The sequence below is a fragment of the Branchiostoma belcheri genome, unplaced genomic scaffold, assembly GCF_001625305.1.
Source record: "Branchiostoma belcheri isolate BF01 breed outbred unplaced genomic scaffold, Haploidv18h27 scaffold29, whole genome shotgun sequence".
NCBI classification, from domain to species: domain Eukaryota; kingdom Metazoa; phylum Chordata; class Leptocardii; order Amphioxiformes; family Branchiostomatidae; genus Branchiostoma; species Branchiostoma belcheri.
In genome coordinates, this window is record NW_017803898.1 from 193,360 (window position 1) to 220,984 (window position 27,625).

The window sequence follows — 27,625 nt, forward strand, 5'->3', positions numbered from 1 at the left end:
CCCCCCCCCAGGTGTTCAGTGTGCCCGAGCTGTGACCAGAAGTTCTCCACCTGTGTGGTGACGGGCCGCCCGCTGCTCGACTACCAGTTCTGGATGTGCCAGACCTGCAAACACCGCGCCTACGAACAGGAGATCGGCTCACGGGCAACCTGCCCGCTCTGCCACTCTGTCATTGGCTGATTCAAAGTGTAGGCTTCCTCTCATTGGCTCATTTGATATGCTAATCCATTGCTCATTGGTTTGTCATGGCATGATTGGTTGATTCAAAATGTAGGCTTTCTCTCATTGACTCATTTGATATGCCAATCCATTGCTGATTGGTTTGGTCATATGCCAATCCATGATTGGTCGATTCAAACTGAAGGCCTCCTCTCATTGGATCATTTGACATTCCAACTTCCTCATTTTGATGGCTCATTGGTTTGGTCACAATGTTGTGATTGGTTGATTCAAACTGTAGACATCCTCTCATTGGCTCATTTGATATTACAGCATCTCTCATTGGTTGATTTGACACTCTAACTTCTCATGCTGATATTGATTGCTTATCGGATTGGCTACCATGTAATGCTCTGATGATCAAGCCCTAGACTCACTAGTGCACTGTGAGTGTTGGCCAAAGACATTCCATGTAGAAAATAACTCTGAGAGAGGATAAAGATCTGATTGGAAAAAATGGGTAATTGATATTAGATATCTGTGCGGCTTAAATGAAGTATGTGGATTAAAATTTGGCAGCTCTTGGCAGAATGTTAATATTATTTTTAGTACTTTAGCAAATTGTGCCTACACTGACTAGGTAGGTTTTCAAGCTGTATATTATTGTGCACTGAAAGATGTTGCACTTGTTTTGTGTGTATATATAGTACAGTACATACATGTAGGTTGGTATAATGTATGGTATAAAGTATTTGTATAATCAATACATACAGATGAAAGATTGTGATATATTAAGAAAGTCACAAGATATTTTAAAAGGTACAAGATTTAATGACAATGTATGTCTTAACATGTATGTTGGTGAAGCATTCCTATAGCAATGGTTAATATGTAGAGTGGAATTAGAAATACTGCACACATATTAGATAGCAAACATATGTCATGTATATTGTAAAAAGGGTTTTTGCCTGTAGTCTTTGACTTCAAATTGTTATAGAGAGGCTATGAAATTAAAGCACTTGAATATAGCAAGGTTTCTTTTTTACTCTGATTGTTTCAAGTTTTTCGAGATTTGTTACAGATGCCAAACTCTCATTTGCCTTTCGTATCTAAGGTTCACAATGGCGTCCTTTCTATCTGTTATAGTCTCACCAATATGGAGCTCTGCTCTCTCAACTATAGTTGGCACTGCAAAGGCCTTACGAGTGCTGTCATACATGTTGTTTATTCTAACTGTGTGCTGACCAATCACAGCCTTCAGTAGACCTTTCTTGACTTGATATTGGATGTTACAGTCCTTCCCATTGGTCCCTGCTGCTGCAGAAGTGCTCTGAAGGTTGTCGCTGCCAGGTGTAGCCGTTGTGCTCTGATTGGCTGAAGATGCTGTGTCCTGATTGGTTGGCTGTTGGTCAGCTGATGCCTGGGTGTAGACCACCTGCGCATGCCCAAGATACAGAGCCCAGCTAGTGTTGTTGTCGTCCTCTTGAATCTCAATTAAATCTCCAACCTACATGGAAACAAGAAACTTTTTATACGGGCTTTTTGTATAACATCATGTTGGATTAAAGTGTATTACTTAAGCAAGTAGGCTGGTTACCAAATTTATTTTAGCTGTCCTCTCCACAGAAGAGGACAAAAGAGACTCAGAGGCTGAAATGGGTTTGGTAACCAGGAAATTAAACATGCTTCTGCTGCAATTATTTTGACATCAGTGAAAAACCTTTTTAGGCATAGGTTGAACAGAAAACCAACCTGAAAGTTCAGCGAAGTCCACGACTCTGGTGGACTCTTCCATTCTGATGTGAGAGCCATCTAGGAACAGGACCAAAGAAACAAACAAACAAGGAGGTTTAAGTACACAGACCTAAACCTGCTTGGAAGAAACAAACATTGACAGCAAATGTATGTCCATTCCTGTGGGACTCCTTTACAACTTAAGCTGTCATTTCATTTTAAGAGGAAGCAATGCAACATTTCAACATCATCATCCTATATGGTATGATACAATAATTTTTCACCATATGGTAGAGCTACTTAATATTGTAACTAACGGTTATAACATTAGTTTTAAAAACACAATCTCTCACCTTGCTTACAAAGTTTCAGCGTTACACATATAACTACAACTCTGTAGTTAACAATCGTGTAGGGTGAAACAACGCAAATGTGTCTGAAAACCTACCTCACTCCTGTGTGACCGGTACTGGTGTGTTTTTCTCCAGGCCGTTGTTTTCAGTTCAAACTTAAAGGCTAATGTTTACCGTTCTGATGACGTCATCACGGCAGGTGTATAACCTCTCACGGACTTTGACCCTTCCCTCCAAGCAGAGGTTTGGGGTTATTTTTGACGTATTGATGGCGTCATTTTATGCCCAAATATGGGCAGCCGATTCGACGCTGCATTACCGCTCTACTGTTGATGTAAACAACTGAAGTTACGATGGATTTCCCGACGAACGGGAGTGTTTGAGGCAATTTTGTTCCTCCAGATAAGCATCAGGGGCGCAAGAGCTGATTTTACAGAGAAAAGGAGCCGATTTATGTAATCAGAAGGGCGAAAAATGCCAGTTTGTCCGGCTAAAATACGAGCAGGAGGGGAGGGGGGCTTGACATTACTTAGGGATGGCTTTCAGCACCAAGGACAGGGATAGCTTCAGTGTTTACTTAGCCTTTTCTGCATTACAACAAACTGAATATCACTACAGGGACTGCGATATACGAAGGAAATCAAGGCATGAACACACTCAAATTGCATCTGAGTTGGGAGAACACTGCATTACACAGATATAGATGTCAGATGCCCGGTGTATAACGTTACTATGGCGATACCCAAAGTAGTTGCGATTTTGCCTCCAAACATCTGCTTGGTTTTCATTCATATGGTAATGAGATCGGCACCGAAAAACTCGCTTCTGCAAAGGCGATGGCCACTTCTGCAAGCGATCAGCTGATCGGAAAAACACACTTTTGCGTGTAACTCGAGAATGAATAAACTTCAGGCAAAGGCATTAAGTAGGAATAGAGTGGAGGCCATGAAGACTGTACTCTGAAAATATGGGTGCCGAAAAATGCCATAAATGTTCTTTTTGTAAAATTGAAAAAGCGGAAATTCATCCCCTATCACACCCCCGTTTTGGAGCACCCGTTCAGAAAGGGCCCGTATCTCGCTAAAGAAGCCTCGCTCATTCCCAGATTTGGCCATTTGGCGAGTGGGGAAACGCGATGGGCTCTTATGGGGGTTTTACTTCAGTTCTTTCTAGCTCTTGTTCTTGACATTGAGGCTCGCTCCAACTACATAAATATCACATATTTATCGGAAAAGAACCGTTTTAGTCTTGGATCTGTTCATTTTCAGACAAACATTCTTAGAATGGCTTTTACAGGCGGCTGAATATGATGATTTTTTGTCAATATTTCTGCCATTTTAGTTTCTCACGCATCCAAAAAAGTAACGTTACTACATTGTATTTATATAATGTGTTTGTTCATGTACACTTATATGTATAATCTTAAAGGCAGGGGACACATAAGGGATGAAATAGAAACAACATTTTGGCCTCAGCAAGCAAACACACATTCACTCAAAATCACAAAATCAAGAACCACCGGAGACGGAGTCAAAACATCAAAATGACAAGCAGCTTTATTCAATGTTGTCATTTCACTCTCCAGTTTTTTCTCTGAACCTTTTCTTTTTAAACTACTTTCTTTTGAAGCTTTCAAGCATCACACTAAATCTCTGTGTTTGAAAAGGCAGCCATACAATAAAGTTCTACCCGGAATGATACACTTCTCAGGTTTCATACTTTCATACAAAGCGAGTACTTACACAACTGAACCAAAAATATACAACCTCTAGTACTTTGTCTCCATACTTGCCTTTTTAAACCATACTCTATGTCAGTATATCATATCTCTCAGAGATATTCTCTTCAAACTAACCGAAGTACAACATACTTTCAATAACAAACAAACTAGGCTCTATATGATGCCAATAATACATGTACTACCTTCAAGCAAAAACGTACTAGCTAGTACTGTGTAGTTTCTGACATTGAGTCAAAGTAATAGTCAAAAGACATAACTTCTCACTTAATAACAATACATCTTTGAACTCTAGATGTTGTAGAGATAGCATGTTAGCCCACATAGTGGACTATCTTTAGTTTGGGGCTAAAGCTGTATACCTGTAATTTCCAGCACAAGACTTGAACTTTTAATGTTAAAACATTACCCAAATTCAACTGTACAGTGGCAGTTTTGTAACTGCTAATGAAATCCAAGGTGACATGCTTCTGTGCTTCTATGACTTTATGTACCAACTATAGCCATGACATATGACTTGCTGAGCAGTGGATCCATGGATCACCAGAAGTTTTGGCTTGCTCATTCCTGGACAAAAACTGGCACTGTATTGTTAAAAGTTTGGGTTGGACCAATTCTTTCTTGAGTTGGAAATCACAGTGAAATCCTGCTTCAGACTGAATGTTACCAACACAAATGAACCTTGAGCCAAGCTGTCTTGTTGGCTCATCTATAATGTCTGAACCAGTAGCACAGGAAGGAGGCTGTTTAGTAGCCTCCACTAGGCTTTCTTACAGGGCACAGGTTGTAGAATTTGGCGAAAAAGAAAATAACTGGCCAAAAGAGTCTGTCTGTGGGAGGGTTACCATATAATTTCCCCTTCTGAAAAACGCTGTAAATGAACTCTACAGTGGCCAAACTTCCCTGGCCAAGTACTCTACCTATTTGGCTAAAGTTTACTGTTTTAGAACTGTTGGAGACTGTTTCTATGTTGTTGTGAAAAGTTAAAACTTTAGATCCAACACAAAAGATTCTCTCACCTAGAGCTTTCGACCAGTCACTCTAGTCTTCCTCAGTAAACCCAGTCTTGACGTCACACTTCAAAGAAGCCATGTGACAAGCCTTACTGGGTCAGTCTACTGAGGAAGACCAGAGTGACTGGTGGAAAGTTCTAGTAGGCGAGAGAGCTTTTTGTGTTGCATCGAAAGTTTTAACTCTAAACATGTAACTACCAACACAGATGAACTTTCATGATTGTTGTGAACTTGTTGAGTTCCCGGGGGGGTCAGTACAGGGCATCACTGTGAGGGGAGAGTGAAGCTGCTGCTGCTGTTGCTAGTTAACGCTGCTACGGGCTGCAGGATTCCTGCAGGCTGCAGGACTTGGGCTGCTGCAAGGAAATGAAAATATGCGTTAGGGACTGAACGGAACGAAGAGACATATTTGTATAAATGACTCAAACACTGTTCCCTACCTACTGAGCCTATATTTTTCGGGACTGAAACCAGAAAAACAACATTTATTTCCTAGTCATAGCCTGAACACTTATGATTAACTTATACCTGTCCATGTGTTCTAGCCAGTGTCCATCTTTTCATTTTTTGACAAAATTTTGTTGCTTATAAAAGACAAAAATTTTGCCCAATCTGTCAGTGCTGACAGACAAAAATAGGTATGTAAAGACATGGAAAATATGTCATTAAACTTAGCCTAGTCTACCAGCAAAATCTCCCCTACAAAGTGCAGGAAATAGTGTTTCAGAGGGCCAAGATTTCAGAATTGTTCACTGATGTTGCTGCAAACAAAACTGAGATGACAGAAAAAAGGCCCGTCCACCCTATGTCCAGCCTTACCTCCGCTGGTCTGTGGCCTGAGAACCGGGATGGACGACACGCTGGCCACCGGCTGGACCACCTGGGCTACAGACGACGGTCTCTGTAACAGATAAAAACATAATGTCCCATTTATGATACAGGATAATACAACTCTTGCAGAATACTCGTGTGTCAGAAGACATGGGAGCCCCTAAGTCTAGTTGAGTTAGACTACCAGCAATCATCTGACACATCGATGAAGCCAAATTAAAATGAAGGTTAGACATCCAGGTAATAAGATACGCCCAAAAAACAGTTTTTGGAAACAGACGTTTCAGGTAGCATCCACTACCTTTCAGCCCTAAAGGCAGACAACACTTGCTATAAACCTGTTAATCTTGGGATCTCACCAGTGTCTCTGACGAAAGATAGTGGATGCTACCTGAAAGGATGCTACCTGCAACTGTTTCCAAAATCATTGGAACTGTTTTTTTGCTTTCATGCTAAAACTAAATCTTAACTGGAAGGATGTAGATAGATTGACTATTGACTGAACTTTCGGATCATTGTGACTACATCATGTGTCGGAAAAGCCCCTTAGTCTAAATAAGTTTGACAACCAGTAATGATCTGACAGTTGTCACCTGTACAATAATGGTGCTGCCAGGCCGGACTGTTGCGATAGTCTGGACGGTCTGCGGCTGGGAGGCTGCCGGCTGGATGTAACGCACCTGCACACCTGGCTGGCTCACCTATATACACACGACAGCAGGTGTTAACGGAGAGACTTACATTAACAAAGCATGAGTTTTTCTAGAATTATTTAGCATGAGGGAGAAGATCACTAGCATGGTGAGGGAGCGAAGCAAGTTTTTACATGAGTAACACAGTTTGTCATGCTAGAATGCATTCCGATGTTTTGTTTGTACATTTTCACTGGAAAATTTTGAGAAAGCCTTAACGTTGTGTACTAGTCTGTAGCCACTTAGGGTTCAATCTGAAAGTTGATTTGAGTGACCTAGCTGGATACATGAGGGAGTAGCGCCCTTATTCCCCGGTTTAGAAAAACATCTTCACAGGTGTTCTAGCCCCAGACACTATATATGCTAGGGGGTCACGACTAGTGGTGGTCAAGAATTGCCTTGTCTTCTTCAAGAAAGCATCATTGAAGACAGCCAAGAACTTAGTAACATTAAAAATGATGATAGTGGGAACAATTTTTTCAACAAAACGTTACAATTTTTGGATGAACTGAAAGGCAAACCGAACTGTATTCTGCATAAAACTTCTTTGGTGTAGGTAATTTTGAAGGTTGCTTGAACAATGACATCAACAGTTAGTTGTTTCAACATTATATATCCCAATAACCTGACAGTACAAAAGTTAGTTTAACTTAGTAAAATGTATTGTAACTACTTTTGTAACGGTTAGCGATTATCCAACCAACGTGCTGTCTCCTGCAGCTGAACTGGTGCCTGACTAACCAACCCTGAGACTGACCTTCCCGTTTATTACCAGTGCCTGTTCTGACTCCTGCTCCTTCAGGATGGAGCTGAGGCATGCCCTGGCTTTCTGTAAGCTGGTGCCTGTGGAAATGTGACTGTGGCTGACCTGTGTGTAGGAAACCTGTGCCTGTTCTTTCTTCTGTTGCTGCAGCACAGTGGTGAGGGACTCCCGCTGCTTCTCTCTCCACTCCTCTTCTGTCACTAAAAGAGGCAAAAGTCATCATTAGCATGTGGTTATTCCTGATTTAAAGCCCCTGTCACACCTTCATAACCCCCCATACATCTAGTAGATCTACCATGGAAGTTCATCTGAGTTAGTAAAGTATGTGAAGAAAATTAAACTGTTCTCCAACTCAAAAACGAAATTACTTACTCACCAGAAATTTTCGACTGAATCGCTCAGTCTTCATCAGCTTTATGACCCAAGTGCTGTGGACACGTGACTTTAAGCCAAGTAGTCGAAATTTCTGGTGAGTTACTTTTTATTTTTGAGTTGGATACAGTTTAATTTTCTTCATACATGTAGATCTGTTTCACTGACAAAAGGTAGTGGATGCTAGCAGAAGCATGTGACCATTTCCCAAATCTATCTAGAAGCATCAAAATAGGTAAATGTGAATAAAAACACAAACACATATATAAGCAAACAGCTAAGGCAGCTCAGCAGTTATTATAGAGACAGTGCACAGGCAAAGATTGCTCAAGCTAGGATTTAAAGCCACAAGAAACTAGAATGTTAGGGAAGGTAGTTGAACTTTTCTTCTTGAAAAAGAGAGAACCTAAGCAAATAACGAAGACAACTTTGCAGTTAATACAGGCAAAGACAGGCAAATATTGCGCATTCTAGGTGTTAAAGCCTAAAGAAACTAGAATGTTAGGGGAGGAAGTTCAACTTTTCTTCTTGACAAAGAAAGAGAGAACCTAAGCAAATAACTAAGACAACTTAATACAATGTTATTAGGAAGCTTAGGAATTTGAACTTTTTTCTTGACAAAGAGGGAACCTTGTTCACCATTGGAGGAGCCTGTCTGACCCTTGACCTGTGAATCTGCAGGTGCCTGCTGGATGCTGACAGCTGCTCGCACCTGATTGGTTGGTGACTCACCACTCGTGGCCTCTGATTGGTCAGTGCCACCTTGTGCTGTGCTGTTATTGGTGGACTGGCTGCAGGTGTTCATGTGGACTGGCCAATGAGCTTGCTGGCAGGGGTAGTCGCAGTAACTGGTGTTCCAGCAACAGTAGAAAATGGCCTCCTTCCCACAGAAAGCACACTGAAAGAACAGATGATGCATACAAAATACTTAACTGCTGCAACAAAAGTACAGGCTCAAAAGTACAGGCTCTAAAAATATGACTGTCTGTTCTCACATGATTATCACATCAAGTCACATGACAGGAGAACTCCAAGACAAGATCTTAACCAGGTGAAGAAGAGACAGAGAGTGTCTCGAAAGCTCCCCATAGAGTAGCTGAACTTCCATTGTGTGTTCTGGTATAAATATTCGTCAAAATTAGGTTCAAAAGTAAACTGTAAAGCGACTTTTGTAAAGTTTTCTAGAGCATGCTCCCGTAGAAAATTTTCAAAACTTGACTGAAATGCCATTCACTGGCTTGCATATTGAGGGGCAATTTTGCTGGTAGACTAAGATTAGTTTAATGTCATCCCTTATCAATATCTTTATATGCCAATTTTTTGGCAAATTTTGGTCTGTTCTGAGCAACAAAATTCCTTCAGATGATGGAAAGACAGATAGCTGGCTAGAACATTGGTTCCCCCTGTGTCTCACCCATTGATTTTTTTTGCCCTGATGTTTCATATTTTTTCTTAAAAAAAATCAGAGAGCCGACAAATCAAATTGTTGTGGCCTTAGGCATCAGGGAGAAGGTTAAGAGTGTTCCCTGTGTCTTACCCATTGTTTTTTCTTGGCTTTTTTTTTCCCCTGATGTTTCATTTCTTCTAAAAAAAATCTGAGAGCCAACAAAGCAAATTGGTGTGGCCTTAGGCACCAGGTAGAAGGTTAACGTTAGCGTTCCTCCCGTGTCTCACCCATTGTTTTTTCTTGGCCTCCTCCACAGCCCTGTTCTTGTCGGCCTCACACTGTCTGCGCAGGTCCTGGATCAGCCGCTGTTTCTCCAGCTCCAAACTCTGACGCATCTCAGCCATCGTCAACTCTGGGGAGGGAGGGAAGGCTTGGTTAGTAGCTCAGACACATGTAAGACAAGAAAACATGACTTATAGTTGTTTAAAGTTAAACCTTTTGGTCCAACACAAAAAATTCTCTCACCTAGAGCTTTCGACCAGTCACTCTGGTCTTCCTCAGTAGACTGACCCAGTGAGGCTTGTCACGTGGCTTCTTTGTGTGACGTCAACACTGGGTCAAAGGTATCTGGTAGACAATGTCACACTTGATGTCACACTTCAAAGAAGCCACGTGACAAGCTTCACTGGGTCAGTCTACTGATTTAGACCAGAGTGACTGGTGTTGGACCAAAAGTTTTAACTTTGAACAACTATAAGTGACAAAAGCTACTCACTGACACATAATTATGAGACAACAAGAACAAGTACAAATAAGTACTATCATGATAACTCTCAAGAAAAAAATCCAACTGACCCATGTTATGTTTCATCTCGGCCATCTCCTGCCTGTGTCTCCAGCTGAGTTTCTCCACCTCCAGCTGAAGGTGTTTCACGGTTGCTAGGTTATCTCCACGGCGACCAAGGTCAGCCCACATCTGCTGGAACGTGCCCTTCACAACCTCAACGACCTTCAACAAAAACAGGCCATTTTAAAATATTATTATATAGTGAGACACAGGTATGGAGTGAATGTACTGGTAAAACATAATTTGTTCTTATTCTTAGTCACATGCACTTCAGACCATACCAATTAAATTCATTCATTCACTCTCAGACTTTTTAAAACAAAACATATGACACAACGGGGGGAAAAATAGGCCTATGATAGCCCTAAAAGCTACAATAGGAGACATGAAGTCAACATACCAGACTGGTTTGTAATTCAAACAATGAGTTTTGAACTTTTAATCAAACCACTGCTGACCTTGTCTGTATACTTGCTGATGTCATCAGTGTTCTCTGTACTGGTGGTGGTGGTGTGAGTAGTAGAGGAGGAGCTGGTTGAGGAAGTTACTGGAGGAGGAGATGACACCACAGGGCTCTGACCCACAATGCCAGGCTGGCTGTGAGCAGTCTGCTGTACAGCTGTGGGAAGGAGGGGGTAAAAAAAAACATACTTAAACACTCAATCTGTTAAGTTAAAAGTATAACATAAACTCATTGGCACTTTTGATCAATTGCTTGCATCACGTATCCGTTAAGTCTTGTGTCTGTAACCATAACTCTCGCGAGATTACGTTGTGAAGTGATTGGTCATTCATTCATTATCCTGATGAAGGCGACAGTGGTTGCTGAAAATTTGATCACTGTTTAACCTTTGTGTTGGACTTCAGTTCAACATTTTGATAAAATGTGTTGTGTGTTAGCAAAAACCATCAACACTACAATATGTACTTTACAAGTCTAAACTCTCTCTTTTCCCATAGGTTTGGGATTACAATGTATTATGTTAAGTCAATATACAGTACTATATGTTTTATCCAAAAATGCCAACAAAGTTGTTAACAGAAACAGATTTTGTAGAAACAGATGCAGAAACAACATCGATGACAGACCAACACAACTGTTACAGACTTTAGTACATGTACAGTAAACTGGAACACTTAAAGTTCGTGAAATTATGTGCAAGAAATATTACAAAGAAGTTACTTACATTGCACCAACATCACTGACAAACAGTTTCAAACAATGAGAAACCAAATAAAAATTCACAGAAATATTTTTCTTTTGCAAACAGATGCATTACATTCCATGAGATGCATCCAAAGCAACAAATCAGGAAGCTTGTTACATTCAACAGAACACTGTTATGAAACCTCTGCTGTGATTGGCAGAACATGTTTGGATGAGCCACTGTGATTGGTGGAAACTGCTTGGCAATGATGTAAGGCTCTTACCCAGAAGCACCTTCTGAGGCGTACCTGTTGACACCTGGACAAAGCGTGGGAACGTCTGAGACACGGGCGTGGCGGTGGTTGTTGCCGTGGCTACGAAACAATAACAATAAACAATGGTCGATTCTACTCTGCCTTTTGTGGTACTGGTATACATTTTGTACATGTATCATGCCCGTAGCCAGGGGGGGTTCGGGGGTTCGGAAGAACCCCCCACAAGGCTCAAAGGTCCACATTTTGGTCCACTTTTTATGTAAAGGTCCACTTTTTGGTCCACATTTTATGTAAAGGTCCACTTTTTGGTCCACATTTTATATAAAGGTCCAAGTTTTTTCTTGAAAAGATGGACTGGAATCGTAGATTAATTGCTCTCTTTGTCATTGAATAAAAATTTATCTCTGATTTTCTCTTGGAAATCCTGTCAAAAATGCACGAAATGCCATTTTAGAAGGTTCATTTTTCAAAATTTTCCGGGGGAGCATGCCCCGGACCCCCCTAGGAACCTCGCGCCTTCGGCGCTCGCCTCACGCCTACGGCGCTCGAGGTCCACTCAAGCAGTGGGACGAACCCCCCCCCATTCAAAATCCTGGCTACGGGCATGTGTATAATTATTATGTTAACTGAAGGAAAAAATGTTGTTTTTGCTCTGAGGTGCAGTGGCTGTTACTTCATCTTCTGTTGGTTTAGTTAATGAGTCACTTATTGAAACATTGTCTAACTTATCAACTAACCAACCTGATGTATTGTAATGGTGAATGATGATGATGCTTCTTAGGTGCAGTGGCTATTACTGTATTGTCTCTTGGTTTAGTTAATGAGTCATATATTGAAACATTTTCTAACTTATCAACTAACCAACCTGATACAAATGTATTGCAAGGGTGAATGATGATGATCATGATGCTTCTGCAGTGCAGTGGCTATTACTTTATCTTCTCTTGGTTTAGTTAATTGAAACATTGTATAACTTATTTACTAACCAACCTGATACAGATGTATTGTAATGGTTAATGATGATGATGATGATCTTCTCTTGGTTTAGTTAATTAAAATGGTGTCTAACTCATTAACTAACCAACCTGATACAGATGTATTGCAATGGTGAATGATGATGATGATGATCTTCTCTTGGTTTAGTTAATTGAAACATTGTCTTACTTATTAAGTAACCAACCTGATACAGATGTATTGCAATGGTGATGATGATGATGCATCTTCTCCTGGTTTAGTTAATTGAAATGTTGTCTTACTTATACCAACCTGATACAGATGTATTGCAATGGTGATGGTGCAGTTATTACTTCATCTTCTCTTGGTTTAGTTAATGGGTCACTTATTGAAACATTGTCTTACTTATCAACTAATCAACCTGATATAGATGTATTGTAATGGTGAATGATGATGATCATGATGCTTCTGAGGTGCAGTGGATATTACTTTATCTTCTCTTGGTTTAGTTAATTGAAACATTGTCTAACTTATTAACTAACCAACCTGATACAGATGTATTGCAATGATGATGATGATGATGATCTTCTCTGGTTTAGTTAATTGAAACATTGTCTAACTTATTAACTAACCAACCTGATACAGATGTATTGCAATGATGATGATGATGATGATCTTCTCCTGGTTTAGTTAATTAAAATCTTGTCTAACTTATTAACTAACCAACCTGGTGCAGGCTTTGCTGCACTCCTGAGTGTCATGGTACCTGGTGTTTGTGCGGGCGGGTCCTTTTGAGTCAGCTGTTTCTGTAGATATTCCTGGCTGGAGCGTTTCAGTTGTCTCTGGGTCCATTCCTTACTCAGGGAGTCCATGGTCACAGGTTCCTATTAATACATCAATCAATCGTTTCATCAATATTCAAAATCTAAATCTAAATCTATATGTCAGCCCACAGGATAGAGGCAAACAGTGGACTGTCATCAAGCCTCGGTAAAAGTGTGGAAGCATGTCGTCTATCCCTCGGAAGACAGGGAACGAAAAGACACTGAACCAAATGGTGAGTGAGTGTACTGAAGGTGGATTCTCCTTATAAAGTTACAGTAACTGTAATATTCAAATTACAGTATTAAACGGAAGACAGGGAAACCAAAAAAGTGGTTCCAGCAATTACACACACAAATGGATCTGTCCTGAGGCATTGCCAAAAAAACACCATCTTACAACATTTGCACACTGAATCACCACAACATCAACTCCAAAGTGTTACACATGAACAGATTAAGGCTATCAGCATTAAAACTAGGCTTTGATTTTAAACCTAACACATCATTGGTAGGGTTAAAAAGACAACAGCTTCGTCAACAAACTACAGTGAGCTCCATTCCACGACACACAGCGTTTTTCTAGGTTTTACCTTTGACCCCTTGTCAGAGCTTGCACCAGGTGTAACCATGGTTACCGTGGCCTTCTGCAGAGTGGGGGCCTGTGTTGCCGTAGTAACAGACACGGCGCTGACGGGGCTGAGCGCCGGCGGGGACAGGTCACGCTCCGTGTCGCTCTTCGCAAGCTTCTCCTGCTTCACCTCCCTGTAATACATGGAGGAAATGTGTCATAATGAATGGTTTATTATTGGTCAAACATTACCCGTGCAATCACAGCCTTTTATAGCACTGAATTGATGTAGGGTTTACAATCACAATGTAAACCCTACACAATACACAAAACATCCATACACGATACATTATGATAACATATTTGCTTTTTGCACTTTTGTGAAACTATCACAAGGGTCTGTGCGGCTGACATTCGGCGACACAAGGTGACCTCAATACGACTTTCCCCAATCCAAGTACCCATTCACACCCAAGTCAATCACGTTTTAATCACATTTGTTCTTAAAAATGTGATTCAGATCAGAATTTATACCTACCTGCTGTCTTTCTCTTTCTTCCGCGAAGTGGAGTCTTCCCCAAGGTCGATGACAAGGTCATGTGAGTCGGAATCCGAGTCACAGTCTAACCTCAGTCCGATGTCGGGAGAATCTTCACCTTTCTCATCTGCAGACTTGCTGTACGTGTGATCAACTTCCATTCTCTCCCCACTGTCCGAGTCAACCTTCTCTACATCAACAATTGGATCAACATCAATCTTCTCCCCACCCTTTGGAAGATCAACTTCCATTTTCTCCTCACGTGCTGGCTCTCCCACTGGATTTACTGAACCAAGCACTTGGTCACTTCTTTCAAGTTCCGGAGAATTTCTATCCTCATCAACTGATTTTAAACCATGTTCAATTTTCTTTCTGCTTTCCTTTCCAATAAGTCCTTTTGGTTCAGTAATATCATTTGAAGATGACGTAGAACTCCTTTTAGCTAAATTCTCCCCACCCTGCTCCCTCTGTTCTGATTGGTCCCCATCTTCCTCCTCCTCCTCCTCCTCTTCCCTGTCCTTGTCTGATTCGTCGCTTTCGCTGTCCGACTCGCTCTCAGACTCCCCTTCTTCTCCATCTTCCTCTGGTGGCGGCAGTTCTCCAACCTCGTTGATTCCCAACTTGGCCTTACACGACTCGATCGTCTGTAGCAGTGAACTGCTTTTTCTGGCTGTGCTGAGAGGTGGAGACACTGCAGGCAAGCCCCCCTCCCCACCTAACACATCTGCAACGTGCTGTAAACTGTTACTGGAAGCAGGAATCCCTGTTTTCACCCCAGTCTCAAGTGGCAAAGACAAGCCGTTGCCCTCATCCAACCCTGTCTTTATTCCCAGCAAACTCTGGCTATACTTTTTGGGTGTGTCTACCTGTACCTTACTACATGATGGTTTAACTACGGAGCTCTTGTTGCTATGGGCAGCAGGTTTGTTGTTATGGGAAGATTCCTTGTTGCTATGCGACTTTGACGGTTTTGTCGCCGAGTCTGATAGCCTGGCAGAAATCTGACTAGCTGGAGTCTCAGGTTTGAGTTCGTGTGAAACACTCGCATTGGAAGAAGGTTGCGAATCTGTTGGCTGTTTCACTGAAGCGTCTCTGGTACCGAACGGACGTTTCACCTCCGTAGTTAAGTCAGGCGGACTTTTGGAAGGAGCTATGCTGTCAAACGCTGACTGTTCTAACTCAGTGGTGGTTATTTTGCCGTTGGAAGCATCAGTAGTGTAGGAAGCAGGGCTTGTCACGTTAACAGGATCGGCAGAGTCAATACTGGGGAGGGGGGAGGCTGTGGTGATACTACTTGGGGTGCTGGCATACGTTCCGTAGTCGATCTCCTCCAACACGAGACTCTGCTCAGAAGCCGAGTCGCTTCGCACGCCAGGCTCACCCTTATGCGCCAACATGGCGGCAAAGTTTGGTTTCGAGGCGTGTTTCCCGAGCTTCCGCGCAACGTCGTTGATTTTGCGGACCTTGCCAGTGGGAGCGTTACTGACAGGGCTTACCTTGTTGTGAGTGTACGCACGGTTTTTATCGTACGGGCTGCGGTAAGCTGCGTACTCGAACGAGCCGAACTTGCGTCGCAGGTTCTCGATGTAGATGTTCATTTCAGCTACGGCGTTGTCGAAGCTCCCCTTCTGTTTCTTGACAGGGAACGGGATCTCCTCAGACATGATGAAACAGTTCTCAACTGGAACCCATGCTCTGGAAATTAGCAAACAGGACTGTAACGTTAAAGGTACCCAAAGGCAGGGATTTTCAAGTCAATTTTCCAGTCATTTTTATATGTAGTGAGTGTTTTTTACATGAATGAATGAATATTTCCAACACAAGAAGTTGGCTGTTGGAAGTCAACTGTACAACTCTAGTCTTGAATGAACAATCCACCACATTTGTGACATCACGTTATGCAATGTGTTGGGAATTACAATTTAAACTTGTCTTATAAGGACTTATTGCGTTGTTTTCTTTCTAGTACTGTACTGTCTTGTTACTTTTAAGATGAACAAAAACAAAAAGGTAAATCATGGATCTTCCCACTCCCACACAGTAAATGAGCTAATCCTGTCAAACCACCAAACTGAACCATCCCATAGGCTGTTCCACTGTCAGGAGGGGGGTGCACAGGCTCCTTACCTGTCATGCTGCCCAAAAAAGCGCACATCTAGTTGCCCATCCACCTCCTGCAGTACCTTTGCCGGCCAGAAGGGGAAGCCCTTGAGTTTCGCCCACACCAGGATGTGGGGCTCGCGCTGGAAGGTAATAAAAATTTTAGACACATTTAAATGAACAAATTTTCACTTACTATAGTATGGTATACGTAGATGAAGGTTAGACATCCAGGTAATAAGATACGCAAAAAAAACGTTCCAAAATCATATCCAGTTGCTTGAGTAAAGTGTTTTTTGGCATATAGTATGGTATATATCTTTGAACCATTCAACCATCTAAAGGAAAGGAAAGTGCTATCTAGCTAGCAGCAAAGTTGAGACTTTGGTTGTTCTTTTTTATGCTACACAGTTCCTAAAAATAACTATAAGTAAAGATATTCTAAGCAAACAAATCATTACCCAGTATAGTGAGATGTTAATAGAATGAGAGAGAGAGAGAGAGAGGAGGAGGAAGAGGAGAGAGAGGAGGGGAGAGGGAGNGGAGAGAGGGGGAGAGGGAGAGAGAGGGGGGAGAGGGAGAGAGAGAGGGAGAAAGAAAGAAAAGAAGGAATGATAGGGTTTTTTTATTTATTTTTTTTTTATTTTCTTTATTTATTGCTCATCATTTTACAAATGTACAACAGCAGGGGGAGCAGAATCCCCCTGAATTAGGTCCATTTTGTCACATTATTTGAAAAACAACATTCACATTAAAAAAAATACATCTAAACTAACATACATACAAAAGACATGTGAAATGTTACTTACACACGGCTCACAGAACCAGTTGTCCTTCTTGGTACAAGACGATGTGTAGCAGTCTGGGCACACTTCAATCTCATACATCTGTGGGGAGGGGGGCAGTTAGCGGTTATCAATCAATCAACCAATCAATCAATCAATCAATCAATCAAAAAGATAAACCTTTATTTCACCTGATTGTATCACGATGCCTTTGTGCACTCTTTTCTCAGTCTTTTAGCAACAGGTACATTTTGTACGTTTGTTTTTACGAATACAGCAATTTACATACAAGTACAAAAATTCTAGCAATGCAGGCATGCCACCTAGCAGGTTGAACCAGAACTGCAGCCTACCTCGTGTTCACAGATCCTGACGATCATCCTGGCACTGGTGGTCAGCTTGTTGTTGGAGCCGTTGAAGATGATACAGTTGTGTAAGATCCACTTGGTGTCAGCTATAAAGGCCTGGGTACAGCCATACTTGCTCTTCTTGATGTTCTAATGTAGCAGATAAATAATTGATGCTATGGCAAATTTGTTCATTTAAAATTCAAAAATGAATACAAGTTGTCTGCAGAGTGCTTTGGTTTTCTGGCCTGCCATACACATTACTTGATTATTTATTACTTCTAGCATTAGTACTCCGTGTTGCATTGAATGAGTGAGTGAGTGAGTGAGTGAGTGAGTGAGTGAGTGAGTGAGTGAGTGAGTGAGTGAGTGAGTGAGTGAGTGAGTGAGTGAGTGAGTGTGAGTGAGTGAGTGTGTGTGAGTGAGTGTGTGAGTGAGTGAGTGTGAGAGTGAGTGTGAGTGAGTGTGAGTAAGAGTGTGAGTGAGTGAGTGAGTGAGTAGTGAGTGAGTGAGTGAATGTGTGTGTGAGTTAGTGAGAGTGAGTGTGAGTAAGTGTGAGAGTGAGTGTAAGTGTGAGAGTGAATGAGTGAGTGTCAGTGAGTGTGTGAGTGTAAGAGTGAGTGAGTGTCAGTGAGTGTGAGTAAGTGTAAGTAAGAGTAAGCCCTACCCTCTCCAGTGTGCTGAGGTCCATGGGGTGGAAGATGTACTCTCTGTAGTTTGGTGCCTGGGCTGGGTCTACTGGATTCTGGAACGGCTCAGCCTAAAGAGGAAACGTAGCAGCACATTCAGCCACAAGCATTACAATATTCTACCTCATCAGTAGCTGAAAAGGCATTGTGCTATATAAAAGTGTAAAATACATACCTTTGTCGATGACTGCGGTTTATAATATGCCAGTTTACAATAGAGCAAAGCAAGCAAGATGGGGAGAAAACAGGAGGGAAGGAAAGAGAAAAGAAAGGAGATAGAAAGAAAAACAAATACAAAAATACAAAGAGAGAAAGAAAACTTAATAAATGATACTGCAAATATGGACTTTCATTGCTTTCAGTGCTGTAAAATACAGAATTCTTGCAGAATTTTTTTTAACTGCAAAATTTAAACAATACAAAAACCTCCAACTGTGTGTGAAAGTATTAACAAGACGAATCATGAACCTATATACTACAGCTGTAAATAATGAAATTTAACAAAACAAAAATAATAATTGCAGTAGAAGAATAAGAAGACTCAACTGACCCCTGAATGTTTCATCCTCTGTAGTGAGTGGAGCAGGAGTTTGGAGAGTTTCTCTACAGTCACCATCCCCATGGCTTTAGACTGGGTATCCACACACTCAGCCGACATGATTTTCTACAGGGAACAGAACTTTCTGTTTGTCATTTCACAGAATGAAACATGTGTTAAAGTTTTTAACTATCAAAGCAACAAATTCAAAGAAAGATTCTCCTCTGAGTCTGACATATGACTTGTATTATATCAGTGAGTTTCTTTTAGGTACCCAGAAATGATTTGGTTTAGAAACAGTAAAAAGGGAGAGAATTATATTTTGTACGAGGTTTGGCTGAAAGTACTCATTACCATAATTCACGATACCTTGCAAATTTGCAAGATTTCTGTATATTTTCAAGGTCCAATCTTAAGAAATTTTATGCAAATTGAAGGTTCTCTGTGGGTAACCTCTGACCCACCATGGGTAACCTCTAACCCACCATGGGTGACCTCTAACCCACCATGGGTAAACTCTGACCCACCATGATGGGTAACCTCTGACACACCATTGGTAACCTCTGACCCACCATGGGTAACCTCTGACCCACCCTGGGTGACCTCTGACCCACTGTGGATGACCTCTGACCCACCTCACACTCCGGGCACACCCAGTCTCCGTCCGGCTCCTGAGCCAGTTTGAGGCAGCGGGTGTGGTACACCCGGGGGCAAAGTTCACAGCACAACACCGACCCCTCCCGATGACACAGCCAGCAGTAGAAGTCATTCCTGGAGTCCTAGGGGTCAAAGGGCAAGGGTTAAAAGTTCAAAAGGCAGCACGATCAGCAGTAACATTGAATTTTGTTTTTACAATGTTATTTTTTTTCTATGCCTTTCGTGAACAAGACAGGAATTAATAAATAGTTTTGTAAGATGCAATGAAAAGTGTTTAACACTTTGAAAGATTTTGTCATCCAATTTCAATTTGAGAAATTATCAATGACTGCCATGAAAGCCAATCCCCCTGCAGTTTCTTTACAACTGCATCCTTCTGTCAAGCATATGAATCCGATACATAAAACATATTTCTTTATAAACAACAGCAAAACAACAAAACAATAAGAAACCAGTTCCTCACTTTATCCTGGTTGACAGGAGGCGGAGGTTTGGTGTACGGTGACGACGGCCGCTTCTTTTTCTTCTTGGCACTTTTGGAATGATTCCGGTCCTGACCCTTCCCCTCCCCGCCTTCCTCAGGTGGACTCTTCCGTTTCAAACTGTCATGGCTGCCACCAGGGGATTCTGGGAAATCATACATGCACATACCAGTTCAACGTTGAGAATGTCATGTTGATAATTGTAAATCGGATAGTGTAATGCATTAACAATGCAGTTAGTACATACAGGAATACAAAATAAATCATACAACTTGATAGATTCTCATAGGATTTATTTAGAAAATCTATCTAGTTGCTTAAGTGACTATATGTAGATATTATGAATTGTTGAGTTATGACTTAATTATAAGGTATAAGCTCAGTAGCCAACATTCTAATTTCTTTTTCATGTTGCATCAGACATTTAGTTACAAAATTACAGGCAACTGGGAGATCTAGTTTTTGAGCCCAAAACAAATATACTAGTATACCATAAAGGGAAACATTAGAGAAATACATGTCATCACAGATCTGACCTTTTGACCTCTTGGGTTGTCCCTCCATTTTAGTGCTCAGCTGGGCTACAGCATGCTTGATCTCCTGTTTGGTTCTGTAGAAACAACATGAAAAAAAAACAGCTCAGATTAAAATCACATTATAAAAGACAAAGTGAAGATGACAGGCCCTGACGAAACTAGTCCGCTCGATGCACCAGTGCATGAGATGAGAACTGAGTGAAAGAGTGAGTGAGTGATTAAAAATCATTACTAAACTCTCACAACAAATTAGGGGGAAGACAAGAAAATTGGCCAAGACGTCACAGCCAGCTCAGTGGAAGCAAAAAGCGGGTGACTGTCGGATGATTTTCTTACCGATAATCTGTATATAATCTGTCTTCAAATACATGTAATTTCCATGTACATATAACAAAAAGAGTAATCTCTGGTATATAGGATGTAGTGTAGCCTGGATGCCAGACTGTTTACAGGCCCATAACTATACAAGCTTGTAGCTCCTTGGCTCCAGGGCCAACATGCCCCCAAGCAAGTGAAAGCAGGCTACATACACTACACTTCAGATCTTAGTAGACACGTCTGATTTAAAACTGCCGATATATCTGCTACTCTTACGTTTGTATACATGTACAACATGTATCTATCATAGCACTGTGACACCAAAATGTCATTGACCTTTGCTTAAAGTTAAAGGATAATAACAAGCTAAACACAACTATCTACATACACAGTTTTTATAATTAGTGTGTGATTACTAATGCTACAACTATTCTTATTCTCTAACTAAGCCCAAGCATACGATGAAATGGCCTTATATACTCTCTACTTGATTAAGATTTATAATAAAACATGCTCTGCCTTGTGGCACCTTTCAAACTGGCACAATTTCACATATCTGCATTTCCAAACAAATTGCTTCAAAATGCTACATAACCCTTAAGCATCGAAAAGAATAGCTTTAGCTAATGACAATTTAGGGATCTTCAAATCTACCCATCATGCATCTGATTCTTCACTTTAGATATCCAGTCATGATTTTACAGTGCACATAATGTAATATATACCTTCAAATCTAAATTCCTATACAACCTAAACCAACTTACCACCAGACTACAGAAATTAGACTGACTGATATGTATATGATCGATATCGTTACCCCTACACCATACATATATTCTTCACAAGTTCCAGCTATACCTGTCAATGCAAGATTACCCCTTCATACATGCACATCCCATGATTTTACAGTGCACATGTAGTATATACCTTTAAATCTAAATTCCTATACAACCCAAACCTATAAACCTATCGATGAACTACAGAATAGACTGTGTACTAAATGTGTACGATCGTCACCCCTACAATGTACATTGCAGATATATTCTTCGTAAAGTTCCAGCTATACCTGGCAGTGCAAGATTACCCCTTCATACATACACATCCCCAGACAACATGGCTTCCACATTCCCCACTCCTCTTGTCCAACACTGCTGCCAATCATGTGACCTGCTGGCCTCTGATTGGCTGATTCTTAAACTGGGTTAAAACAGCCCCGGGACTGTCAGGGCAGCAAACTGTTAGCTACAATTGGATCTCTGCCAGTAACCTAGAAAAGACTAAACCTGCCAGATATAAGTTGTACGAGAATGATTCTCTGCAAATTATTGGAAAATGTTGTGGTTAAACTTAAAGCATCCAGTGCAATTTCGAGGCGGCAATATAAAAATATTCTGGATGAGAAAATCTGTCAGATATTGACATTTACTGTCAATTCTTGGCACATTTTCATCACGATTTCATACTTGCAGTTTGAAATAGCTAAAAAAATTAAGCTACATGTGGCATTTCTTTATTTTTTGGGGGGTACCACCCATAAATAGATAGAATCATCCTATGATACAAAACAAGCAAACAGTTAAATTTGACCAATCAGCAGGGATTCCAAATGTTGGGGAGGGGGGGGCCTCAAAGATGGTGCCACACCCATGATACTTATGTATTTCCCTACAGTCTGGGAAAAATGATGGACATTTACAAATAAAGTGGACCTCAAGTTGTACAAATTCATGATCAGTTGTTGCTGTTTTCTTATTGTTGTCATAAACCTATTTCCTGAAAAGCAGGCTGGGACAGTCCATCCAAGGTTCAGGAGAATTGAAATCTATTTTTGGGACAATTCTGGGACAATAGTAAAAAAAAAAAGTTAATTTCGAGGCCTAACTGTGCATTTGTAAATGTCTGTCGTGTATCAAAAGTTGCATGGATAATAAGATCAACTAAGATAATGACAACATACCAAAAACAGAATAAACTTAGGATACCGGGGGTAACACCGTCTCTTATAGGTGTGTCAATCAAACCATATGAATGCTTCTGATTGGTTGACAGCAGCCTTTGAACTGATGGATCTTGGGTAATTCAGGAATGGAGGTCAATTCACAAGGGCACAGGATGTCTAGACATGGAAAAATACAGCAAAGAAAAAGGGGCACTTGTTTGGGATATCCAAGTATTTAACCTCTTTGGGATATCATACTAGATTGAAGGCTTTGAGTGGCCATGTTATCCTATATTCTTAGTTACAGTAGAATATTCTTCCATCAGTGACTCGGTTTTTGAAAGGTAAAATCATGTACCTCCAAATTCTACCTTTCAAAAACAGTCACTGATTGAAGAACATTCTACTGTTAATTCTACATGACATGTGATGAACCTCTTCAACGATATTTTACACATATTGTTTTCTGGAATCCATCTTTGAACAGATTATTTCAACAGTGAAATATTTTACTCATGTTTTCTGGGATCCATGTTTGAACAAATCATTTCAATTACAAATTAAATTTCGTATGATTTTATGTTACTCCATAGAGGCCAACACCGCTATATATATACTGGTATATACAAATACTGAAATTCCTTATTATTTCTACAAACCAGTAGGGTATTTGGAACATAGACTAGACAGAGACAAACATAATCCATTACTGAACCATGGCCTGCTATCTGGAAGTCAACGATCCATACAGAAGACTGTTAGTGCCTGAATAGCAGTCTAAATTAAACCTATAGCTACAGACATTTAGCAACTTGCTACTACTAGTACTAGTGGTTCGATTCCAGCTGAAGGTAGATAATTGTACAGTAACTGGACCTAACATAATGTGAAACATGTATTAGTACAAGGTCAGTTACTATATATGTGTATGTGAGCCAACACAGCAGTCATACATATACATGTACAGTTGTATCCTAATACATGTATCGTGTAACTTCCATGCACAATTATATGTCCACCTGTATCTTGTCCACTTGTGCATGCATCTCCCATATGCAAGAGGACTTATATAGCAGAGTGTGTGTCATGCTTGTATAAGCTAATGCCCTCACTCATGGAACTAAAGGGGGAGGGGGGTGTCAGCCATGGTGACCTGAATATTGCTTGGTGACTGGGAAAACCAGTTGACTTCATGTATTGAAGATTTAGATCAATCAATATGAGTGTATCCCTGAATGTCGCAACAGCAGTGATCGGTTATCCACTGTTTCTGTGGCAAATTCTGTATCTTCCTGGGTTTTCTGGAACAGAATGGGAGAAAAACACTTGTGAAAACCCTCGACAGGGCCTCTTGTTCTGTTATGTAGCCACTGACTGAGTCAAACCGAAGTGGATTCATGAACTGTTGTCTCATGGGCTGAACTTCATCTCAAAGGACGGTCCAGATTACCTCAACCTATACATGCTGGCTGCATGGGAGCTATAGCATCAGAAATAGCAAATTAGTACACTACTGCGATGCAACTTGTGTCACAAACTGACTGAAAATGTTCAGCAAATTCACTGTTTTCACCGACACCGCCTGAAAATAACAAGAAAGGCGTTAGAGAAAGGTAGTAAGGAAGTGGCAATGTTACCTAGCCTCATAAACCTTCAGCTTCCAACATGGCTGGCTCAGATTCTTCTTCAAAACTTCTCATCCAACTCACCTGTCAATCAAATGACATGGCGCGTGCTGATTGGCTGAGGCGGGCAGGGGGAAGCAAATGGCCTGTGGGTATTGTGCAACGTTAACCATGTTGGAAAGAGGAAAGGGCACCAGCAGAACAAACAACCCATTATAGGTGCTGGAAACAACCCAAATCATTATCCTCTGTAGCAGGCTTATAGAACTGGGGGTTTGGTGGTCTTTGGCTGTTTTCTAAACGGGGGTAATTCAACCAGGCCGGCTATGTTGTCTATATGCAATCAGAAAATAGCACATCAAAGATCCCAAAGACCCTGAAGACCCCCAGTTTTTGGCATGCTATGGAGGCTACCAAATCATGGTGAAAACATTTGAATACTACTATTCCTTGCTACATAAGGATAATTTATTTTAACAGCCGTTCAGTTAGCAGTATAAAAACAACTGAAAAAGGGAGCATATGTCTGGATAAGCTGGCGATTCATGTATACCATAATCCAAGGACTCTGGCACAAGTCCAAAGCATTACATTTGTATCTGGTGGTATTTGCAGCAAGGTACCTGTTACAGTGGTACACAGAACAAACCAGTGGAGCAAAATCCAACTGTGAAATTGTTAAGTTTGTACAGATATTAAATTTTGCAGGTTTTAGGTGATTTTATACATTGAACCTGTAACGCGTACAGGGTCCTATATTTTGTGTTCAGCAATCATTACTTATAAACCTCGGTATAAAATGGTTTCAAAATACATGTAGTTATAATACTGTGACAAACAGGAGAATTATAAATATTATCCCAAATTAACTGTATTTGCAGGAATACTAGGAGTAAACCGACCGAACCATTATACAGACTCGGCCTACATGTATTTGGCATCACCACAGTGAGTGTGTTACAGATTTTCAGCCATCTTGTTTTGTGTGCTGTCCATAATGTGCATATATTTGACATGGCAGCCATTTTGTCTCATGCACCTTATGCTACATTAGCATATGGACATATATAAACTATGGTATCATCAGTGTTTTAAAGCCATCCAATGCAATTTCGGGGCAGCAAAACTGGCTTTGAAAATCAATTTTGGGGAATTGTTGCAGTAGAAAGAAAGCTGGAGTTTCCTTCAGCCCAAATCAGCACCAATGTAGACATTCTAGAATGTTGAAATAGCTTATCATCTCCCTGGTATATGCATGTAGTCCCTACAAAAGCTATACAGTTTAATGAAACCCTGTATAAAGAAACCAGTCTCTTGGGATCTAAAAATAGCCACAATAAACAGGTGGTCACCAGAAGGCCTGGAATTCTCAACCTCAATACACAAAAAAACAAGCTATCAAAGGGTCCACGAAAAATTCACAAGCCAGGTGGTCAATGTACTTATTATATACTACTTAAACAGCTGTTCCATGGCATAAACATTTGCTTCAAACACAGACTATTGTTCTCAACAGACATTTCACTTGATCCATCAAAATCAAACAGAGTGGAATTTAGCTCAAACAGGGTCAAATTTGCAGGAAAACACAACCTAACTGTTTGAGCAATGGCTCTTGTCCCTATGATCTGTTAGGCCACACCAATTTAATTTGTTGGCTCTCGGATTCGCCTCTTCATTTTTTTTTGATTTGCAAAAAAAAAAAAAAGACTCCGGTTCTGAATCAACTCAAAAATGCTCATATATTGCCCCCAACAGTTGAGGAAATTCCTTTTCTTCCTAGTTGTTACAGTTTTTCCATCTATCAATGCAGTGGTTTTATTAAAAGTTCAAAATTTATACTTTAAATTTTAACCCAGCCTTTTTTGTTGACTTCATGGCTCATATCGTAGCATTTGGGGCTATAATAGGATGCCTAGACCTGTTTTTATTTTATTTTTTTTCGCCCTGTCACTTCATATTTTTTCTGAAAAAATCCGAGAACCAACAAATTAAATTGGTGTGGCCTAAATGTTGATAGTATTACCATATTTAGCCTACACAATGATCAGTTGACTATAGAGGGAACTGACGCCATCACTTCCAAAACTCTACCCTTTCTTTAATTGTTAGCTGTAAGTTACTACAAGCATGATTGTCCAAAAATAACAATGGCCAAAAACCTGCAGCAACTACCGGTACTGTGCTTTATCCGTTCCAGCTATTGACAGCACAGGGCTCTAGCCAGCACCAGTTTTTCCGTCAAATTGCAGGAACTTTGTTAGGTATGACAGAAAGATTTTAAAACCAATCCGTTAACCTTGATGATAGACAAAATTGACAAAATCTTGGGAAAAAATATATAAAAACATCCAAAGGACCAATTAATAACAACCCCCAATGCATAAAGGCTTGGGGTCGTGTGGCGCAACGGCAGCGTGCGCGATTTGGAATCAAGAGGTCCCGGGTTCGAGTCCTGACATGCCACCGACCATTGCCCTTGGGAGAGGCACTTAACACGACTTTTCCCACTAGACTCAAGTGAAAATGAGTATTGTCTGTCCAGTATTTGTTTCTATGTGCGGGACACAACACCAGCAACAGCTGCCTCTGCTCCGCGTGTATTGCATTGTTGCAATTTCAATAAAATCAAATTCAAAAATCAAAATAATGGCTTGAAAATCCTAAATTTGTCCCTGGACCCTCCTAAATGCATTGAGAGCACTCCTCTACTCACACATCCAATCATATGAATGAAGAAACTAAAATGTATGGACTGGGATTCTTTCAAGTCCTCTCATGATGTTGAATACCTTGGCCTGTCTGCCAGACTTACCGTGCGACAGCAGCCCGGTGGCTCCTCCTCACCGCACCATCCTCCTGGCTCCCTGGGGTCACAGTCCCCTGCGGTGGGGGTGTCGTGCCCTGGGGTGGGGGTGTCATCATCCCCTGGGTCTGTGTTCTGACCCCAGGGTGTGATGATGTTGTCTCTTGGAGTAACATCCTCAACCCCCTGGGTGGTGATGCTCTGCCCAGGGGTAGGGGTGGGAAGGTTTTCTGGGGTGGGGGTGCTGCGTTCATGGGTGTGTCCTGGAGCTGGGTTTCTGGCTGGGGTTGGGCAACTGAAGACTGAAGTTCTGTTGCGGTGACTGGGCTGTGGGGTTGTGCCATTGCCTGGGGTGGGGGTGGTGTTACCTGAGGGGGTGGGGTGGTAGGTTCAGATGCAGCAACATCAGCCATGGGTGCTGGATCACCTGATGGGTAAGAAAATGTGGATTATAAAAACTTTCAATATAACATCCTTTCTGCCATACGAGCGATCGCTGTTTTTGTTTGCATTATTCATATAAATGCAAATTATTTGAAGACATATGCAAACTATTGGTAGGCAAATCAACCAACCGTCACCTGCTTTTGGCCTACCATGACGTCATG

At 41.1% G+C, this 27,625-nt stretch overlaps 3 protein-coding genes across 3 annotated transcripts in view; 1 reads left to right on the forward strand and 2 right to left on the reverse strand.

Annotated features, from left to right (window-relative positions):
• Positions 1-392, forward strand: part of LOC109473085 (WD repeat-containing protein 35-like) — a 19,789-nt gene extending 19,397 nt beyond the window's left edge. The window contains exon 32 of the mRNA XM_019772995.1: positions 12-392. Coding sequence (XP_019628554.1) covers positions 12-180 — 169 coding nt within the window. The 3' untranslated portion in view covers positions 181-392. The remainder of the gene's footprint in view (positions 1-11) is intronic.
• A 577-nt stretch (positions 393-969) lies between these two features.
• Positions 970-1,971, reverse strand: LOC109472888 (phospholipid-metabolizing enzyme A-C1-like). Its single transcript, XM_019772755.1, has 2 exons — positions 1,912-1,971; positions 970-1,666 (listed from the first exon to the last, which is right to left on the reverse strand). Exons 1-2 carry the CDS (start codon positions 1,969-1,971, stop codon positions 1,235-1,237), a joined length of 492 nt encoding a protein of 163 aa, XP_019628314.1. The 3' UTR covers positions 970-1,234.
• A 3,170-nt stretch (positions 1,972-5,141) lies between these two features.
• On the reverse strand, positions 5,142-27,379 carry LOC109472889 (protein kinase C-binding protein 1-like). The gene is made up of 21 exons (XM_019772756.1): positions 27,027-27,379; positions 20,330-20,403; positions 19,775-19,938; positions 19,290-19,433; positions 18,667-18,780; positions 18,095-18,187; positions 17,434-17,577; positions 17,105-17,182; positions 16,323-16,438; positions 14,196-15,890; positions 13,680-13,851; positions 12,954-13,149; positions 11,321-11,410; positions 10,348-10,508; positions 9,898-10,051; positions 9,330-9,454; positions 8,295-8,553; positions 7,389-7,483; positions 6,422-6,529; positions 5,817-5,898; positions 5,142-5,353 (listed from the first exon to the last, which is right to left on the reverse strand). Exons 1-21 carry the CDS (start codon positions 27,359-27,361, stop codon positions 5,262-5,264), a joined length of 4,491 nt encoding a protein of 1,496 aa, XP_019628315.1. The 5' UTR covers positions 27,362-27,379; the 3' UTR covers positions 5,142-5,261.
• Between the last annotated feature and the right edge of the window lie 246 nt (positions 27,380-27,625).

Bases quoted from the DNA above. Each gene is read 5' to 3' on its own strand.
- LOC109472888 (XM_019772755.1), bottom strand. From the start codon at position 1,971: ATGGCTCTCACATCAGAATGGAAGAGTCCACCAGAGTCGTGGACTTCG. The intron at 1,667-1,911 runs GTTGGTTTTCTG...GTTTCCATGTAG, and splicing joins GGACTTCGCTGAACTTTCAG to GTTGGAGATTTAATTGAGAT.
- LOC109472889 (XM_019772756.1), bottom strand. From the start codon at position 27,361: ATGGCACAACCCCACAGCCCAGTCACCGCAACAGAACTTCAGTCTTCA. The intron at 20,404-27,026 runs GTAAGTCTGGCA...TTGTTTCTACAG, and splicing joins CACCGGGCTGCTGTCGCACG to AACCAAACAGGAGATCAAGC. The intron at 16,439-17,104 runs GTAAGTAACATT...ATTACCTTCCAG, and splicing joins ACTGGTTCTGTGAGCCGTGT to CGCGAGCCCCACATCCTGGT.